This window comes from Petaurus breviceps, unplaced genomic scaffold (assembly GCF_028583685.1).
Source record: "Petaurus breviceps papuanus isolate PSGF00001 unplaced genomic scaffold, PetGlider_PUasm1.0 207, whole genome shotgun sequence".
In the NCBI taxonomy this organism is placed as follows: domain Eukaryota; kingdom Metazoa; phylum Chordata; class Mammalia; order Diprotodontia; family Petauridae; genus Petaurus; species Petaurus breviceps.
In genome coordinates this window covers 26,710,987-26,732,505 of record NW_027185850.1, presented here as the reverse complement: position 1 = coordinate 26,732,505, position 21,519 = coordinate 26,710,987, and the positions used below count along the sequence as shown (strand labels likewise).

General features: G+C 45.1%; 1 protein-coding gene across 1 annotated transcript in view; it reads right to left on the bottom strand.

Moving 5' to 3' along the window:
- The window catches only part of LOC138164829 (cytosolic carboxypeptidase 6-like), an 824,829-nt gene that overhangs the window by 206,828 nt on the left and 596,482 nt on the right, over positions 1 to 21,519 (bottom strand). Inside the window, exon 5 of the mRNA XM_069092755.1 lies at positions 20,904 to 20,943. Within this exon, the coding sequence (XP_068948856.1) occupies positions 20,904 to 20,943 (40 nt within the window). The remainder of the gene's footprint in view (positions 1 to 20,903; positions 20,944 to 21,519) is intronic.

Below are 21,519 nucleotides of genomic sequence, written 5' to 3'. Positions count from 1 at the left end.
GGGGGAGCAGGAGGAAGAGGAGGGAGCAGGAGGAAGAGAGGAAGAGGAGGAGGAGGAAGAGCAGCAGCAGGAGGAGGAGGGGGAGGAGCTGTGGCTGGGGCTGGAAGTTGGGTAAAGGGCTAGAGGTGATGGCTCAGGTTCTGGGAGGGGGGCTATTTAGAGAGCCAAGCCAGCACCAGGCTGGCCCATGAGGGTGGGGACCCCTTGGCCACTGGTGCCCTCTGCAGCCCATCTTCTCCCCAAGCACAGAATGAAGCTGCCCTTCCAAGCTGGGTGACCTGGGCTTCGGTTTTCTCCTGTACAAAATGGGGGCAGTAGGGTCTGGGTGAGCCAGTCTCTTGGGTTTCTATGACTCCCACAACCCCCACTGTGCTGCAGAGGGAGGAAGGCAGCCCCTGCCTTGCCCTGGGCTTAAAAAGGGATGGAGGACATTATGTTAAATTAGCCCACCTTACGAGTCCATCAGCCCTTCACTGTTAACCCTCAGACAGAGAAGTGGGAGTCATGGAGCAGTATGGGGACGGGCCACAGAGCCTTGGCAAGGATTCTGGCAGTCGGCCTCCAGCTCTGGTCATTCTGGGACGTGGGGAAGCTCTGCCCAAGGAAAGGTTTCCTGAAGTGAGCCTCCGTGGGCCTACTTGTGACTTCCCCACCCTGCTCCTGGATCTGTCCTCAGGGCCAGGCCACACAGGTGCAATCCCTCTTCCTGCAGCCCCCAAATACTAATCTGGCCTGTGTCCCGCCCCAGGACTTCTAGGCTCAGCATCCCTGGCGCCACCCTCTGAGACTCGGACAGTGCAGGAGCCCGGCCTCACTCATCCGGCACCCAGCCCCAGCCCGGTCCTGTCCTCCCTCCATCCAGACGCCTGGCCTACTGAGGCAGACTTGGCCAGTGGGAGGCAGGAAGCTTTGTCATGATTACATCTTCGTGGAAGGTGGGAAAGCTGTGGCCCAAAGGAGGGGCAGGACAGGATGGTGTCATGACAAGGGCAGTGCCCTGGGTTCAAAACTGAGTTTTGTTTCTTGCTATCCATGAGATTCTCAGTGAGGTACTTTTAAAAGGCTTGGGGCCTCAGTTTCCCTAAATGGAAAATGAGGCGATTCTGCTAGACCTTCTCCACGGTCCCTTCTAACTGTAAATCCCGTGGTCTTTGACATATAGATTCTTGGGCACTTTGGGGTCAGACCCACAGGGGTCTTCAGCTCCAGGCCAGGGTGCTGCGTGGATGCTGGCCTTTGGGCTGCCTGCATCCCTCAGCCAGAGGAGGGGGCTTCCTTATCACGGTGTCCCCAGTGCTCCTGGAGCCTGTCATCAGTCACAGAACAGAGGATCCAGTGATGGGAGGGATCCAAGAGATGCTTCAGGCCAGTCCCTTCATTTTACAGATTGGGAAACTGAGAGCAGACAGCCGGCTCAAGGTCTCCCAGAGTGTCGGGGGCAGGGTCTTGTCCTTCGACCCCACATGTGGAGCCCTTCCTTCCTGGAGCCATAGCACCCCCTGTTGAAAAGGGCCGGCTGTCACTGCCGTGTTTCCAAGCTAGGTAGCCTGGGAAGGGGTCTGGGCTCTGTCACTGCCTGTATGACCTTGAATAAGTCCTTTTTCTCTATGCTTCAATTTCTGTGTCTATAAAATGGGGGGTGGAGGGGATGATAGGGGGGCTACATGAACTGAGTAGGAGTGAGTTCTTTTAAAAACTCCAGGGTTTTTTTTCAGCCCTAACTCTCATGAGTTAACCTTGTACTAGATTAAACCAGGGGCTGGGAAGCACACAGGCATTTTAAACGCATGGAATAAAATCCATGAGATTACAAAGGAAACCAATCTTTGTGAAATACAGTCATCAAAACAGTTTTTAAAAGTTCACATTCATTTATCCAGGTTAAGAAACCCTGCTAAACATGGGGTACAGAAATCCATCTTGCCCTACAAGAAAGTAAGGGGAGCGGGGCAAGGCGGGAAGGGGGTGATAGAAGGGAGGGCAGACTGGGGGGAGGGGTAACTAGAACGCATGACCTCTTGGGGTGGGGGGTAGGGGAGAGGTGGGGAGAAAATTTGGAACTCAAAATCTTGTGGAAATGAATTTTGAAAACTAAAAATTAATTAATTAATTAAAGAAAAACCCTGCTAAAGGAATGTCATAGAATGGAGATGGAGAAATTGTTGAGTGACTGATTAACTAATTGGGGAGGGGGAGATAGATACAGAGGAAGACAGAGACAGAAATGGTGCCCTGATTGATTGAGGGGGATAGGGGGAAAGAGAGAGACAGAAAGAGACAGAGAAAGAGAGAGAGAGAGACAGACAGACAGACAGACAGACAGAAAGGGAGACACAGACAAAAGAGAGTGACAGAGGGAGACACAGAGAGAGGCTGGTAAGAAGTCTCTAGGTCTTTCCTGCCCCGGAGTTCCCAATCAAACGAGCTCTTCTACTGTCAAATCCAGGCCTCTCCTCCCAATACTTCTCTGGCCCAGTCCTCTTCTCCATCACTTCTGTCTGGACAACAGCGACAGCCTCCTCACTGGCCTCCTGGCCTCCAGGCTCTCCCCTCTCCAGGTCACTTCCCCAGACACTGACCACATCACTTCCTCACTGCCATTCCTGGGCTGCCATTCAGGTTCCCCAAGCTAGGGATAGTCTCTCCAGCCTCCACCAGTTTCTGTCCTCCACTTGTTCAGGGCCCCCCTCCTCCAGGCGACCTCCCCTGATGCCAAAAGGCAGCGGTGAGGGTCCTCCTGGCCCCTCAGCCCTCCCTCCCTGTGAAGCTTTCTCTGTCCTAACAGGTGCTCTTAATGTCCCTGTACCTGGCTCATTTTGCCTTGAGGTCAGAGGGTCCTGGAGATCTCTCTGGTCCAGCCCTCAGGACCCTAGGCAAAGCAGAGGCCTAAATGCTCCCTGGGCATCTCCTGGCCATTCTTTAAAGCCCAGCTCTAAGGCTGCGTCTTTCAGGAAGTTATCCTTGATCCCCCTGCTCCCCCAGTCAGGAGTGACCTTCTTACTCCCGGAGACATCGCCTCTCTCTGATATGGGCATCAAGCAATTGTATGAACTGGAGACCTTTGCCCTGGGCATCCTCAGGACCCTGCATATGGTAGGTGCTTAATAAGTGCTCACTGGGTTGAAATGGACTGCACCATTGGACTCACTGAACCAAAGAACCAGGCATGCCTTTTACAAGCCATTCAGGCCGAATGCTTGTTTTGCCCCAGCCTACTCTGGTGAGCTGGGCACAGAAGGCAGGAAGAGGTGCTTCGGCAGCGCCCACGGTCAGACAGAGTCTCTATTTACTGCCTGCCCTCCCTCTCCTCTCCAACATACTCAGCCATCCTCTAGCACGTGAGCCATTGCCATCCTTTGTCCCCTTGCCCCCACCCCTTTAAATATTAAAAAATGAAATCACTGGCAATTAATTTCTTCCATTCTGTTCGATCATGACCAATAAGCAGGCGGCACGTGCGCAGAGGGGCTGTGGGGATGGCACGCGGAGACAGCATTCTAAATGAGTTTGTTTATCATTCCAGAATTCTAATCCACGGACCCCTCTTTTTACATTCTGCTAACGTCCTGAGATGTATACAAATGAGCTTGACTCGGGAAAATAACTTAATAAACTCAGGGTTAGCTGCACAATTAGAGGAGGCATCTGGGAGCTATAAAACCCACAGAACAGCATTTACATCTTTCTGGTACATCCAGGGTTTCAATTCCCCAGCTCAAGCCCCCACTCCTCATGCCCCATTTTCCCCTGCCCACAGTCCATAAATCTGCCACTTGGAAGAGGCAGTGTTGGGTAGAGGATCACAGACTCAGGCTGGAGGAGACTGGGGGTGTGGTCCAAGCTCCTTGTTTTATAGGGCAGAAAACTGAGGCCCACAAAGGTGTGAGAAGGGGCAGAGCTGGCCCTTGAACCCAAGACACCTAAGACCAAAGAGAGGACTGCCGGGGAAACTTGGGTCCTTCTCAGTTCAACTTTAAGCACCTACTGTGTGCCAGGCACTGGGCAAAGTTCTGGGGGTACAGAAATAAGAATGGTGGGGTGTCTGTCCTCAAAAGGCTGACATTCTCCTATAGGGGAAGCTCATTAACAAACCAAGTGCCCTTGGGCCATTTACTCCCCTGACTGGGGCTCAGCTCCCACACTAGTAAAAGTGAAGGGGTGACACTTGGCAATTTTAAGAGCACTTCCCAACTCAGACCTTCTGTGTTCCAAGGTCGACACGAGGCAAGAGTGTGACAAAGAAAACAAGAAAGCTAATGTGACCTCAGGCCACCCATCCAGGACTGGGCAGCAAACTGACCTGCCCATCCAGCCCCCATTGGGGGGCCCTTGCTCACTCCTGAGAACTGCCTGTTAGAGACATTGATAAGCTAAAATGACCAGAAGGCAGTGACCAGGAACAGTCAGTCATCCTCTCTCCACCTTCCCATCACACTCTAACATCCTCTATTCTAAGGCCCCTCCCAGCTCTGCCATCCCATGTCCTAAGAACCCTCCCAATTCTGCCATCCCAGGTTCTAAGACCCCTTCCAACCCTGACATTTTTTGCTTTAAGGCCCCTTTCAGTTCTGACATCCTTAGTTCTAAGGCCCCTCCCAGCTCCTATGTTCTAAGGTTCCTCCCAGCTTAAACAGCCCAGGTTCTTATTTAAAAAATAAATTTCTATTATTTTAACATCAACTATATCTCCTGATGTATCCCTTCCCCCACCCAGTGCCTCTCAAGGAGCCCTCCCTTACCTAGAGCTTTTTAAAAGAAGTATAGGATGGCTGTCTTGATGTGGCTCTCAGGAAAGCAAAATAGACAATTCTAGCATTTCTTTTTTCCACCATTTTCCAGGGAGACTTTGCTTACTGCCAGGAAGGGAAGGAAGAGGCTGGGGCCACGATGAGCCATACTACTCTTCTCAGAGGGAGACAGTCCTAGGTCAGAATTTACATCTATCTACTATCTTAAATATTATTAGCTAAGAGGTATAATTTTTAGGCTCAAGCTAAACTCTGGATTTCTCTTCTTTGATGGGAAAAGAGAACTTTAAGCCCTCAGTGCCTTCTTTCAAAGAAAGTCTGGCCCCTTTCCCACCAGATGCCAGTTGCACAATGAATACATATAGTAAATAGCAAAGAAATCCATTTATCCAAGTGGATAGAAAAATAGAAATCAGAGAAAACATGCATATGAGAATATATGCCGGACAAAACAGATTGAAAGAACTTCCCCATTCAGAGTGAGGTATCTCAGTTCACTGAGAGGCCCCAATGTCACCCAAGGGGAGTTTTCCCCAAAGAACCTACCCTCGCTAGTTGGGGATAGGGACATGATAGGACTGCCAGCTCCTCTAATATTGCTGCCTTCATTCACCTGAAGAAAGGTGGGCATTGCATATCTTCACTCTCAAAGCTGAAAGCCCAAACGCCCCAGGATCTCTCTCTTTTCCTGTTCTTGCAAACTCCAGCCTGCCCCCCCCCACCAAACATGGAGCACTGATCTCCACCAACGAGGAAAGTCCCATACAACTGGCCCTTCGAGCAAGGTCCATAAAATTAATCGCCATATTTTAGAAGTCTGATGTTCCATGGAGTGCTCACACTTGTGGGCTTCCCATCTCTGCAAAGGTGTGGGGAGAGGACAGCCCCTCACGCCTCTTCTTTGGGGCCATGCTCCTTCCATTTACATTGCTGCAGTTGTTGCAGAGGTGGTTTTCATGGCTCTTCTCACTTGAGGCTGGATCAGTTCAAGTGAGTTTTTCTGTGATTCTCTGTTCTCCTGATATTCACTGTTTCTTACAGCATGAAAATGTGACATTACCCTTATGTGCCACCATTTGTTGAGCTGTTCCATAACTGATGGGCGTCAGCTTTGTTTTTTCAGCTCGGAATGTTATGGTACACATGAAAGGCCACTCTGAGGTGTGTGTCCAGTGCTGGAATCTCTGGTTTCTAAGGTCCCTCCTGGCTCTGATGTTCTGTGGGTCCGTAAAAAACATAGGAAATGTAACACAATCTGTAACGGTGAAGCCTTTTTTCCATGTTCAATGACCCTACTCAGCCACCAGCCATTGTCCCTGACCCAGCATTTTCAGAAAATAAAACCCAAATAAAAAAGACAGCACAAAGTAACTGAATTACCATTGACTCAGACTCTTCTGCTGGCTGTTTGTCCTCACTGCCCTGGCTCCCCTGTGGGTGCTAATGCCTTTCTGTGGGCCAGGAATAGTCACAAATCTGGTTCGTTCAAGGATGCAAGAGTTGGAAGCAAAAGCGGGGTCATGTTCTGGGAAAGCGTGCCGGGGAGAAAATAAGCAAGGGGGCCTAGAAATGTCCCAGTTCTGTCCAAATGGCCCAGGCACAAAGGGCCAGCTCTCTGGAGCAAATCAGAACGTCCTGGATCAGAGAAAGCATTCCTATTCAAGCATCATGTTAGTCACAGAATCTCAGAGTTGGAAGGAACCTCAAAGGCCTCCAGTCCAAAACATGGCAGAGAGAGATCCCTTTTATAATCCTCCCTACAAGCGATCATCCAGCCCTTTTTTGGGGGGTGGGGGTGGGAGAGAGAGTGCAGCACTGTACAGTAAAATTAAGATAGGGATTTTTTTTGGAATGAGGACTTCTTTCAGAATTCTTTATATAAAGTCAAATTTGCATAATGTAAATTTACATAGAGAATGGCATCTTTGGGTCAAAGGGTATCCACAGCTTAGGGACTTGTTGTACATAGTTCCAAAGCTCTTTCCAAAATGGCTGGAACAATCCAAGCAGGCATCCATCGGTGTGTCTTCTCACCACTCCTTCAGCCATCGCCATCCCCTGAACATCATTGGTTTCGAGTAGAACCTCAGAGTTGTTCTGACTCGTATTTTTCTTATTCTTAGCAACCTGGAGCATTTTTACTTGAAGGATAGCTCCCCATTCTGTTAAGAACTTGGTTCATACCCTGTGATCATTTATATATTGGAATAACTCTCGTCCTTGTCCAATCCAATCACTTTGTTACGTATCTATATGTCAGACTTTGTTGTGAAGACTGTTCCCAATGAACTATTTTCCTTCTAATTCCAACTATATTGATTCCATTTAAAAGAAACTATAAAATGTGTAACATCTGGGAGTCCAGTTAACAAGACACACATTGGAATTACATGAATACATATACAAAATCTCTTTACACAAAGCCAGGCCTAAATAATTGACGAGCAATTAATTGCTTGTGGTTGAATCATGCCAATAAAATTCAAATGACAGTTTATTGATTCAGTAACAATCATTCTATCAAAGGTTACATTATGGAACTAGAAAAATAATAACAAAATTAATAAAAAAGGGTCAAGAATCTCGAGAGAAATAATGAAAAAATGGGAAGGAAGGGGATATAGCAGTGGCAGATTTCAAACTGTACTATAAAGCAGAAATCATCAGATCTTCTGGTACTGGTTAAAAAATAGAGAAGTTGATCAGTAGAACAAACCAGGGACACAAAACTCAAAAGCAAATGAACATAATACTACAGTGTTTGGTAAAGCCAAGGATTCTAAATACTGGGGCAAGGACTCACTATTTGACAAAAACTGCTAGAAAACTGGAAAGCAGTCTGGTAGAAACTAGGTTTATTTAAAGAAACATCTCACACAATGTACTACAATAAGGGCCAGATGGATATGTGACATACATAAAAGAGCACAGAAAAAAAATTAGATGAGTTTAATTCTGTTTTGCTTTTGACTGTTCCCTCCTCAGCTTTGGCCTCCCTTTTAACCACCTTCATTATTCTCCCCTTTCTCTCTTTCCTTGTTGAATTTCATATATTTCTCACTGAAATTCTGTGTGTATACGTGCGTGTTCAGCCATCATTTGTCTGATTCAGACAAGAGATTATGAGGGCCTGGACCACGGTAGTTGCGATTGGAGCAGGGAGAAGGAGATGAGTAAAAGAGGTGTGCAGGAAGCTTTCCCATGGACCTCCTCTCAGTTTGCTCCTTTGTGATTTCCCCCCCTGGTTTTGTTCCTGGTTTTGCCCTCTGGTGCCCAGTAGAAACAGTTGAATAGATATTTCTTTAATTGTACCGCGATCCGGGCTACTTCTTTCTATCTTTTCCACAAGAATTCATGAGATAACCTGGCACACATGTTACCAAATTCTAGGTAAACTGTATTTACAGTCAAAAAAAGGAAATTAGGCTAGTCAGACAGGACTGGTTCCTTTTAAAAACAAATGCATTTCATTGATGGCTTTCTGAGGGCATAGAACTTAAAAAAAAAACAAAAAAAATTAATTTATTTTTTTAAAAAGGAATTGTGAGTTATTAATGACTCCATGGAAACAAGATTCCAAATCACTAGTACTAAGATGAATACATATTAAAAACAAATTCTCAGAGCTTGACTTCCTCTTAATATCCTTTTATTTACCTGCAGCCATTTTCCATATTGTTCTTTTGATGCCAATCATTTTATTCTGTACCAGTTCATACAAAATTCTGCATGATGCAATGGGTTTCTCTTTTTTTTAACTGAATGATAATATTTAATTACATTCATTTAACACTGTCCTTTAAGGCGTTCCCCCACTAATGGGCACCTAATTTATTTCCAGTTCTTTTCTATCCCCAAAGAATGCTGCTAAAAATATTGTGGCAAACACTAGAACTTTGTTCTGTCTTTGACTTCCTTGGATGATATGGCCAATAGTGATATAGCTGGACCAAAGGATATGTACAGTTTAGTCACTTTCTTAGAGATTCCAAAATGAGAACCAGAAGAGCTGGACCAAGTCATGGCTCACCTCTAGGTGTGCTGATGTTACCACAGCTTTTTCAACATTAGTTACATTCATTTCTAAGGTGAAATCTCAAGTATTTTTTTTTTGCTTTTTGGAGGGCAATTGGGATTAAGTGACTTGCCCAAAGTCACACGGCTAGTAAGTAAGAGGCTGTATTTGAACTCAGGTCCTCCTGACTCCAGGGCTGGTGCTGTAGTCACTGTGCCACCTAGTCGCCCTTCAAGTTGTTTTTAATATGTATTCATCTTAGTACTAGTGATTTGGAATCTTGTTTCCATGGAGTCATTAATAACTCACAATTCCTTTTTTAAAAAAATTAATTAATTAATTATTTTTTTTAAGTTCTAATTTTAAGTTCCAAGCTGTCTCCCTCCCTCCCCGTGCCACAATAGTGAAAGCTACCATTTCTCTGTCTCTGTCTGTCTGTCTCTGTCTCTGTCTCTCTGTCTGTCTGTCTCTGTGTCCCTCTCCTTCTCTGTCTCTCCCCCTCTATCTCAAACACACACACAACCATACTACACATACTTCCATTTATCAGCTCTTTCTCTGGAGGTGGACAGCATCTTCCTTGATAGGTCCTTTGTAGATGGTTTGATTATTTCTGATACTCAGAATAGCTTAGTCATCCATGGTTATTTTTCAAATGATATTGCTGTTATAACCTCCAATGTTCTCTTGGTTCTGCTCATTTCATTCTCTGTTATTTTCATGCAAGTTCTTCCATTTTGCCTACATTGCAATTTTTCTTTTGAAAATTGCTAATATCCTTCAACCACTTTATCTATTGGGAAGAAATAACTTACATTGCCATATATTTCTGTCAAATGTCTATAGACCTCAGATATTGATCATATTCTTATCAATGATATTTGACAGAAGTCACTTAACTTCTTAGGTCTGCAAAAAAATCTTGAAGATTTCAGGTTATAGAGGAGCTTCTGATCTGACTGACAGAATAAATTCTTCATCAGGAGCTCCCTTCACTGGTGAAATTATAGGTCATTACAAAAAGTGATGTGGATTTTTTCTTACTTTACTTTTTATAGTTTTTTATTCTATCTTCATTGATTTTTTTTTTGTTCAAAAGCTTTTTGATTTTACTGCCTAATTTGTCTTTGTTTTTATCAAGAATTAGCTTCCTAGTTATGCTTAAGGACGTTACCTCCTCGTCCTGTCTTCTAAATATTTAAATGCTAAGACCTTTTCTAGAGGTAGCACAACAGAGTGGATAATGAGCTAGCCTCGGAGTCAGGAAAGTCTGAGGTCAGGCCTTGTCTCTGCCAGGCAAACACTAGCAAGGCAACCCCAAGAAGGTCACCTGACCTCTCAGGGCATCTGTAAGGCCCTGCAGAGAATCTGCATCAGTAGAGGGAATTTCTCTGATGGAAGTTTCCTATAGAAATGAAATTACATCTGGTTAAAAAAGATTTATTTTTTATATTAATGTTATATATGATATAAAATACTGGTATAAATCTTATTTCTGCCAAACTAATTTCTGACTTTTCTGGCAGTTTTTGACAAAACAGTCTTTCTCTTAGTCATTTGATTACTTCTGTTTCTTGCTGATCTATTCTGTTCTACTTTTCTGATTTTTAGCCAAGATTAAGTAGCTTTGATGACTATTGTTTGGGTAAAACTATGTGGCCTCCTTTCCAATTTTTACAAGATCTTTTGTTCCTTCAAATAAATTCAGTTATTATTCTGTTTACCTCTATAAAGCATATGCCCATTGAATTTTGACTTATGTAGTACTAAATCTTTAAATTATTTTGGGTATCATATATGTATTTTTTATTTATTATGTATTTATATATATACTTATTTGTATTTGTATATTTATATATAATTTTACTTATATTTTAATCTCTATATCTTTATTTTATATTTCTACTTTTGTTTATATATAATTATATATTTATTTATAATGACATTCCCCAACCATAAATAATTAACATTCTTCTTATTTAGTTAACCCTTCATTTCTAAAAAAGAGCGTTTTATGTATTTATCTAAATTGTGTGTGTTGGTAAATTAACTCAAGATATGTTATACATTTTTGTAGTTCTTTTGAGTGGAATCCCATATATTTTTTCCTGGTTTTTGCTAGCATTGTATAGGAAAACTGAAAACTTCTTTGGATTTATTTTCTATCCAGCTACATTACTGAAACTATTAATCATCTAAATTAGTTTCTGTGCTAATTCACTGAGATTTTCTAAGTTTAGCATACTGTCATCTGCAAATAGGGATAATTTGGGGTCCCTTCTATTGATATTGATGCTTTTGATTTTGTTCTCATGTTGTTGCTGTGTCTAGCATTTCTATAACTATGTCAAATAAGTTGGGGAAAGGTTAGGAAGAGGGGAAATCATTGCTTTATCCCTGTTTACACTAGGAAATCATCTAGTTTTCCTTCAAATACAAACATTGTTAAAGTTTCAAAGCTTTGGATCATATTGAGAGAAAGTTCATTCTTGGCTATGTTTTTTAGGGTCTTTAACATATGAATGCTGTATTTTCTCAAAGGTGTTTTATGCATCTATTGAAATAATCGTGGGTTTATGTTATGATATAATAATTTTGTGTATGTTATTAAATGATGGCATGACATTTTAAATAAAGACATGTGGTTTTTTTTTTGCAATGACTTTCTTTTTCTAGCTGTTCACTAACCATCCCTTTGATAATTCTTCTAAAATTTCCAGGGAATTGATGTCTAGTTCACTGGTCCATAGTTTGCTGAATCCAGTCCTTTTCTTCTTTTTTTGAAAACAATGACACCTGTCCTTCCTCAGTGCTATGCCATGTCTCCTGTTCTCCATGGCTTCTCAGTGACAGTGGTTCAGTAACTACAATGGCCATTTTCTTCAGTACCTGTGGATAGAGCCTATCTCTGCCAGGTGACTTGAATTCACCAGTGATAAATAAACTGACAAGTAGCGAGGACAGACAAGTCAGGAAGGCCTGAGTCTGAATCCAGACTTGGGTACTTAATAGCTGTATGACTCCTGGGCCTGTCATTCAGCCTGTTTCCCAGTGTCCCCATCTGTAAAATGGAAATAATGACAACTGTGGTACCAACCTCTCCGGGATGTTTTGGGCATCATGGAACAATAGTTTTAAGGCAAGGATGGCACCTTAAAGTTCATCTTGTTTCACCTCCTCATTTTTACAGGAAAAAACTGAGGCCCCAAGAAGTTAAGAGAATTGCCCAAGATCACATATGTAGTAAATGACAAAAAAGGGGAAAAATAAACATTGTATAGAAAGCACTCTGCAAGCCCTAATATACTCTATGAATGTAATTATAATTTATATAGAATTATAATATTTGTTTTAATTATATAATCATAATATTTGTATTACAATTACATATTATCATATAAAATTCTAATTAATTTATGATATGTAGGGAGCTCTAAAGGGACACAGGCTGAGGCGCCCTCATCTTGGTGGGGATTCTTCCACCAAGGGCAGCAGTCACTGTGGCCACTTCCTCATGCTGACCCAGACAAGAGGAGAGCAGGTTAAGGGGACAAATAGATCCCAGACTTCCCTTCTCCAATGTGCACATGTGACAGAGGAGAAGAATGAATCCCAAAGAGAGGAAGGACCACCCCACTAGCAGAGTGGCCCTCCAAGGAGCCCCAGGAAGGCCCCTGACTCCAAAGCCAGAGGGAATTTAAGACCGGTGCCCTATAGCATGTTAGGGACTGTCATGTTCAAGAGAGATTAGGCAGCCTTATGCTGCTTGGCCCCAGAGGGCAGAGCCAGGACCAGGGAGGGCCCGACTCTACAGGTGGTAAGCTCCCTGGGGTGACCAGCTGCCACCAAGGGCTCTGCCAGCTCTGAGGTTCTGGGGCTGATGCTCTTCAGGCATCAACAAGTAAGGGTTCCTGATTTAGGGGGACCCCGAGGGCAGGGGAAGGCTGTGAGCAATCCGTCTCTTCTTTTCCTAGCCCCTCAGAACTAGCTGTGACATCCTTTCCAAGGCTGCCTCCTCCTCTCCAGGTCTGGGTCCCATGTTAGGAAGCCCTGTCCAGGTGCCTCCATCCGCCCCACCATCCTCTGCCCACAGCCTGGACCACTGCACATGGTGGTGAGGCCTTGGAACTCCTGGGGCTTAATGAGTACATCAATTACTGTTCGGGAAAGAGCGGTGTCTCTTTAAAGGTTATTTGAAGGTTGATCGCTATCTCCTTCCTTATATCCAGCCAATCTATCTCAGCCTTATGAATGTATTTGACCTTTTTATAGTTACCAGGGAAAAAATAACAGAACAAAAGTTAATTTCGAGCTCGATAATACAGTGTCTTTTCCCTCCTGCCGCAATGAAAGGGCATTTAAATCGATACCTGCACAATGGCCTGCTGATGAATGTTGGGACCCAATTTTCTCATTTTGCTAACTGGAGATGGGGAATTCTGAATAGTTCTCCAGGCCAGCCGTCGTCCGTGGCCGCCGCGAGGCTGGCTGCATTGTGCCTAAACAATGCTGCTGGTGGAGAATCATTAGGGGAGGATCGGCCGTCCTGAAAAGGTCAGTTAGTTAGAAATGTCAGCTTTCAATGGAGCCAGCCGGACCCGCAGATGCCGGGATCCAATTAAAGGGATGAGCGGAGGGCTGGGCAACGTGGCCCTGACCCAGAATGATAATCAGCCATTGCAGGGAGACCAGAGAAGCTCCTTTTGTGTTCCTGGGGAGGTCACCAGAACACAGACGTTCCTCAGTGGCGAGCTCAAAGGGTCGGGTGGGGAAGGAAGCACCTGGGATTCAGTGCTCCATTCGGAACCTGGGGCCGCCTTTTACTGCAGACCACCAAGACCAGCTCCCAGATGAGGAAACAGAAGCTAAGTGATGTGACAGGAATGGGCAGGTGTGAAATTTGAACCTGGGTCCTCAGGCTCAATCACTCCCATTCCTCTTGTGGGGGGGTCTTCCCTCCCTGATGTTGCAGGGTCTGCCTGGCTGGTCTTTTACACTTGGAAAACTCAATCTATTCTCCAGTGGACTGAAATAAAGCATGCCTATGAAGGAACAAAGCTATCACTCTTTGCCGATGATATGATGGTATAATTAAAGAATCCTAAGAGAATCAACTAAAAAACTACTTGAAATAATTAACAACTTTAGCACAGTTGCAGGAGATAAAATAAGCCCACATAAATCATCAGCATTTCTACATATTACTAACAAAACCCAACAGCAAAAGAGAGAGAGAGAAAATCCATTTAAAATAACTGTAGACAATATAAACTATTTGAGAGTCTACCTGCCAAGACAAACCCAGGAACTATATGAACACAATTACAAAACACTTTTTACACAAATGAAGTCAGATAATAATTGGAAAAATATCAGTTGCTCATGGTTGCACCAAGTTAATATAATAAAATTCAATTCTACCTAAATTAATTTGCTTATTCAGTGTCATACCAATCAAACTACCAAAAATTATTTTATAGTTAGAAAAAATAACAAAATTCATCTGAAAGTATAAAAAGTATAAAATTGATATTCTAATATCAATGGAATTAATGAAAAGAAATTCAAGGGAAGGTAGCCTAGTCATACCAGATTTAAAACTGTATTATAAAGCAGTAATCGTCAAACCACTTGGTGTTGGCTATGAAATAGAGTGGTGGGTCAGTGGAATAGGTTAGGTAGACAAGACAGTATTCAATGACTATAGCAATCTATTGTTTGATAAACCCAAAGACTCCAGTTTCTGAAATAAGAACTCACTATTTGACAAAACTGTTAGGAAAACTGGAAAATAGTTTGGCAGAAACTAGGCATAGACAAACATCTCACATCGTATACCATAATAAGGTCAAAATGGGTACCTGATTTAGACACAAAGGGTGATGCTATAAGTAAATTAGTAGAGCAAGGAATAGTTTACCTGTCAGATCTATGGAGAACAGAAGAATTTATGACCAAACAAGAGACAGAGAACATTATGAAATGCAAAATGGATAATTTTAATTACATTAAATTTAAAAGGTTTTACACAAAGGCAATGCAACTAAGACTAGAAGGGAAGCAGAAAGCTGGGAAACATTTTTTAGAGCCAGTGTCTCTGATAAAGGCCTCATTTCTAAAATATAAAGAGAACTAAGTTGAATTTATAAAAGGATACAAATCATTTCCTAATTGATAAATGGTTAAAAGATAGGAACAAGCAGCTTTCAGATGAAGAAATTAAAGCTATCTATAGTCATATGAAAAAAAACTCTTAATCACTATTGATTAGAAAAATGCAAATTAAAATAACTGAGGTACACACCTCTTAGAGTGACATGACAAAACAGGAAAATGATAAACGTTGGAGAAGATGTGGGAAAACTGGAACACTAATGCATTGTTGGTGGACTTGTGAACTAATCCAATGATTCTGGGAAGCAATTTGGAATTATACCAAAAGGACTATAAAACTATGCACACCCCTTGATCCAACAATACTACTTCCAGGTCTGTATCCCAAAGAGATCATAAAAAGGGGAAAAGGACACACATGTACAAAAATATGTATAGCAGCTCTTCTTGTGGTGGCAAAGGACTGGAAATTGAGGGGATGCCCATCAATTGGGGAATGGTTGAACAAGTTGTGGTATATGAAAGTAATGGAATACTGCTGTGCTATAAGAAATGATGAGCAGATGGACTTCAGAAAAACCTGGAAAGACTTACATGAACTGATGCTGAGTGAAGTGAGCAGAACCAGGAGAACATTGTACACAGTAACAGTAACATTGTACAATGACCAAATTTGATAGATTTAGCTCTTCTCAGCAATGCAAGGATCTAAGACAACTCCAAAAGACTCATGGTAGAAAATTCTATTCACATCCAGAGAAAGAATTACAGAGTCTGAATGCAGATTGAAGCAGACTATTTTCTCTTTTTTTCTTTCTTGTGGTTTTCCCCTTTTGTTTGGATTCTTATTTCATAACCTAACTAATGTGGAAATACATTTAATATGATTTTACATGTATAGCCTATATCAGATTGTATGCCATCTTGGGGAGGGGGAAAAATTTAGAACTCAAAATCTTATAAAAGTGAATGCTGAGGGGCGGCCAGGTAGCGCATTGAGTAAGAGCACTGGCCCCAGTGTCGGGATGACCTGGGATCAAATCTGGGCTCAGACACTTAACACCCACCCAGAAACACCTGGCCGTGTAACCTTGAGCAAGTTACTTAACCCCAATTGCCTTAAAAAACAACAAAAAAAGTGAATGTTGAAAACTAAAAATAAATAAATAAATACATAAATTTAATTTAAAAAAAAGTAAGAAGGCATGCCTCCCCAGACAACCCCAGGCCACTGTGTACAGGGAAGTAAGAAAAGGTCCTTGCTGCCCAGGAGCCCATTGGCAAACAAAGGACATAAGACACAGGCCTCATTAGACATGGGTTTCACTATCTTTGGGGCAAGCTGAGCTGTGAATGTTTAGCAGAGAGATACTCAAGGACTGCTTTTAGCCGGGCATGATTTAGAGCTGCAAGGAGATTGTAAGCCCTAGACAGCAGGGATGGTTTCACTTTTGTCTCTGAATGCCCAGCACTGTGCTAGGAACAACAGAAGCCTCATAAAAGTTTGCTTATTGATCAAAACTCGGTCTCTCATTTTAAAGAGGAGGAAGCTGAGAAGTAAGAATGGCAAGGAGGTACCCAGGGCAGGCACACAGCTAGTTATTAATGATACTAGACCTTGATCCCAAGTCCCAATTACACGTTAAGGGCTCTTTCCAGGAAAACACATTGGCTGTTCATCTTTGGTTGAAAGTAGGGAGGCCCTAAAAGACCAAGCTGAGTTGGGCTAGGCCCTCCACCTCTCTGGGCCTCAGTGTCCCTGTGTGTAAAATGAAGGCATGAGATTAAATGGCTTAAAGTCCATGGTGCTATGATTTTTTACTAAAGGCAAGTAAAGTGAGTAACCTTACCCAGTCTGGGTAAGAGGATGCCAAGCTCAATTAAGTACTGTAGAACTGAATGGAGGTAGGGAGATCACAGCTGCTTATACTGAGCTGCTGTTAGGAAGGCGAGGACGGGGCCTCTGGCCACCTGAACACAGGACTGGGGCCTGAACCATCACAGTTTTCCTTGGCCTGTGTGTGTCACCCTAGGCCTAGCAATCTGACCAGGGTGGAAAAGATGTCTGGAGGGCTAACTACCACCTGGGACAGGACTGAGCTCAGTCATGGACTCCTCTGCCTGGAGAGAGACCCTGGTGCCATCACAGGATCAGGGACCTGTGTGGCAATTGTGGAAACTGAGTGAACCACACTGACCTCATCTTGTGACTGACTTCCAGAGCTCGCTCAGTCCCCTTTCTATTCAGTTATGGGTCTGTTCCGATTTCTGTCTTGTGAGGAAACTTTATTCAATTATGGGAATTGTGAGAAAAACTTATTGCATTGTTTGAACCTAGCCCTGCATGGCAAGAAGTTGGACCATCTCTACTTGCTGCTTTGAGATCTGTTAGCTAAGGACTGAGGTTATGCTGACCAGAAACCTGGTCAAGGAGTTTTCTCACAATTAAACATCTCAAGAAAGCCACGTGTATAATCTGAAAACCAGCCCTGTCCTGGTCAGTCAGTTACTATTTCCGTATCCTTTGACTGAATCCAGACACTTGGAGGGGAGTGGGACACCTCTCCTTCTGATTTCAGAGAATTGCACCTGTCCCAATACGGAAAGCCCCTAGTCTTTCCTCTAATTAAAAATAAGGTTACCTATTCTTGAATCCTGGTTTACATCCTGTAAATTGTCTTCTTTTAATGCATAAAAATGTCTCCCCCTGCATTCAGGGTCCAGTGCCAAGCTAAGGAGGCCTGGTCCCAATTTGTTAGGCAACTGGCACACATTGTTTAAGAAACTGATAGCTTGGAAGCTCCAGCTTTTGTTTCCTTGCTTATTTCAGATTTCATCCATCACATCTGAGCTAGTTTGGTACATAAACCTGACCCATGTTCCACAGGCTCCCAGGGAAGGCTATCCATTCTTAACTCCGGGGGACTGACCAAGGTTTGGGCCTATGTGAGAGCGACCACAGGTCCAGGAAGGTCCCATAGGCTTTGAGCTTGGGGCTGTCTGATGTCCAGGCCCCAAGCAGGCTCAGCTCTGGGGTGTGCTTCCTCAGGCTGGCTCAGGGGAATGGCTCTTTCATCAACACCAGCCCCCCAATAAAAGCTCCTCGGTCCCCGAGAGGTTGAGATACTCGTCAGAACAGGCAGTCAGTGGAGGAAGGTACAGATCTCAGAGGGATGGAAGTAAAGTACTAGAATGCTAATAATGACAATACCTATGGCAACAGTCTGCTGGCTGGCATCTGTGCTTCAAATCCCTGGACCCGAGAATCCTGCCCGACTGAGGGGTCTCTCTGGCTGCCTCCAGTGAGAGCCCTCCTCGATCCTCTCAAGCCTAGTGCCCTCCCTCTGTTGATTACCCCATCTATAGCTCATTGACACAGAATTGTCTACATGTTGTCTCCCCGTCAGACTGTGTGCCCCCTGAGGGCAGGTACTATGCTTTTCATTTCTTGGTATCTGCAGCCTTAGCTCAGTGCCTGGAACACAGCAGGTGTTTCATGGGTGCTCAAGGACTTGATGATGCCCTTGGCAGTTGGCCCAGGAGCCCCACTGAAGGGCCCTGCTAAGGGAGGAGATTCCATCCTGGGGAGTGCCTAAGCCCAGGCTAGGATCTTCTTCCTGATCACAAGGCCAGGTAGGAGCTCCCTCACTCATGAAAGAGCAATGGCTCCCTCTGTCCAATCTGTGTAGTGGAGGGGTAGAGGAAGGAAGGGCGGCGGGCAGAAGACCTACCTTGGACACATTGTGGACAAGCCTGCTGGGGCACCAGACAATTCCCCAAGACTATAAGCTACAGGTGAGACGCTGGTCTATACTAGGAAAGGGAATTTCTATACCAGGAGCTCCCTTTGCTTAGGAAATCCCCAGTTTAGATCCCCCAACAGCAACAACAGTGCTTTCATGTTGTCTCCCTCCATAAACCTCATCTCCTTGAGGACAGATGGCCGTCATTGTCATTTTTTACTCATCTTCCTGAGTTCAGATCTGGCCGTAGACACTTACTGTGTGACCCTGAGCACATCAATGAGCTGGAGAGGGAGATGGCAAACCACCCCAGCATCTTTGCCAAGAAAACCCTAAATGGGTCACAAAGAGTCAGACACTACCGAAACGACTGAGCAACAAAAACAACGAATCACAGAGGCCGGCACACTTCAGATGGTCCATAAACGCTTGTTGAATTGAACTCAACTTCAGTTTTACAGTTGGGGAAACTGAGGTACAGAGAAGCAGAGGGCCCAGCAGTTAAGAGCTCCAGAGCTAGGGCTCTCAATTCCCAAACCAGTCCTGAGCTCCTCCCCAGTGTGTCTCTGCCTCCCAACAATTTCTCTGGTCACTCCATGGAGAAGCTGTGGCACCACAGCCCACAGGATCATGCATTACCTCAGATCCTCTCCCCGAGGGACCATGACTTACCAGAGCTTTCTTAATGGTCTCTGGGTGAGGACGGCAGCACCCTCCCCTTCATTACAGCCTTCTGCTGCCTGGCCCTGGACCCCACAGGCGGCCTCTCGCTTCCCCTGGCAGCTCTTGTGCCCTCTTGGCTGTCCCCCCTCACGCCCAAAATGTTCTCTGAGATTTGGCAGAGCAGGGGCATACTTTAGTCCCCTCGTACTCAGAGCCTGGCTCCCCTATGCCTTACAAGTAGGCACCATTAGCCCTTGGGATCTTTCTCTTCCAAGATTCATTAGTGGGCCTCCTGGCACCAGCCAGACCCCTGCATTCCAAGTGCCAGACAAATGGTGACTGACCGGAACATGGCCTGCCAGGCTTACACTGTGGTCTGGGCTTCCCAGAGGGTCATTCCTTCAGACTTGACAACGTTGGCTCTAAGCTGGGTACGGCCCAGGCCAGCCTTCTCCCCGAAAGCCTCCAACTACCATAAAAGGGAGATCTTGGTCCCATAGAGGCAATACCTCAGACTGGCTCAAGGAAGCATCTCCCATGATTTCTAGGGGCCCCACACTGTCACAGCTTCAATCTTGTCACATCCCATAGACCTTCTTTCCTGGAGGCCCCAGAACTCCAGAGTGCTCACATCATCCCAGATCAGGCTTGGCTCTGAGGCCAGAATGCACCTTCCCAAAGCACACCCCTCCCAAGCTCCCTCTGGGGACTTTCCCACATGGGTAAAAGCCAGCATCAGCTCCTATGATCACCAACACCCCTGGTTCTCTTCCAGACCTCAGCCTCAACATGCTCTCCCCTTCCCTTGTTCCTGCTGGCCCTTTCATGGCCTTCATTACCAGCAAGGAGAGAGCCAGCTCCCTCTCTGATGCTATGAATGTGGAGCCACTCAAACTCCAAACACTGGGCTTCCCCAGTCAGGCTCCCCTGAAGCCAGCAGTGAAAGCCCTCTCCAGACACCACGAAGAAAAACTAGCCCCTACTCCCTGGACCCCCCCTGCACTCCCACAGACCTACCACCCTGTGGTACCTAGCAGACTTCTGGCAACAGCCCTCCCTATGCTATGAGAGGGCCTCTTCATGGCCCCAGGCCAGGCTCACTTTCTCCTCCAACCTTGTTTGATCTGGTCAGCTCTCACCTACTGAGAGCCCTAAACCATAAGTCTTCTAGGATGATCTGGGCTCTGGCCATGTTCCAACCCCCAGACACTGCCCCTCTAAAGAAGTAGCAAAGACATCCAAACTGGCTAGGAAAATCCCAAAGATTCAACCTAGCTGTAACACCTGGAGAGCTTTCCCAAATCTTTCCCCTCAAAGCTGTCAGGACAGGCCTGAGATGAGAGAAAAGATAAGTGGCTTGGAGATGCATTTGGGGGCCCCTATCCTAATGGGGATCCCCGGCCCCATGATAGGCAGCAGCCCAAGTGGCACTGGAGAAAGGCCCACTGGGACAGGGGAGAGGAGAGATGGCCAATCCCCAAATCATCCCTACCAGGTGTACCAGGCAGAGCAAGTGGGTGCTGCCTGGATCAGCAGAGAGCTGGGCACACCATGCCAGGCAAACAGCATTCCGTTGGGCAAACAGAGAGAGAACATAAGGGGACGCGCTTGTGGACTCACCAGGGCTGGTTATGGTCAGAAGGTCAAGCTGCCGCTGTTGCTGGAAAAGAGAAAACACAAGGATTGTTAGAATCTGAGCAGCAGATGGGGGCCAGGGAAGGGCAGGGGGAGCACCGTCAGGGCTCATCCTTGGCCGCCCAGTGTGGACACAGACAACAGGCCTGTTCTGACATCTATGAGAGGAATAATCACACGTTACATGACATTGGCTGACTGCTTTGGAAAACTGGTCTGCTGACCCTACAGAGGGAAGGATTCTGGGGAGAGTTACCAGACTGGGAAGATTTGCACCTGCCCTCCTGGTCATAGAACCCCAAGAATGTCTGGGCTGGGAAGGCCCTTAGACCGTGTAGAATTTGAAGTTAGAATGGACCAGAAGATCTCCATTTTGCAGGCGGAGAAATCAAGGCCCAGGGAGGGATAGAAAGGGACTTTTCAAAGGACATACAACATTTCCCAGGACCTGAACTCAGGTTCTCTGAATCCAGACAGACTTCTTCCCACTAGTCTATTATCCTGGTTGAACAATATGCCTCTATTTCCCTGATTGTCTTCCCCTCCTCCAACTCCAACCTGGGCTCCTACCTATGGGACCCTGAGCCCCAATGGAGGAACA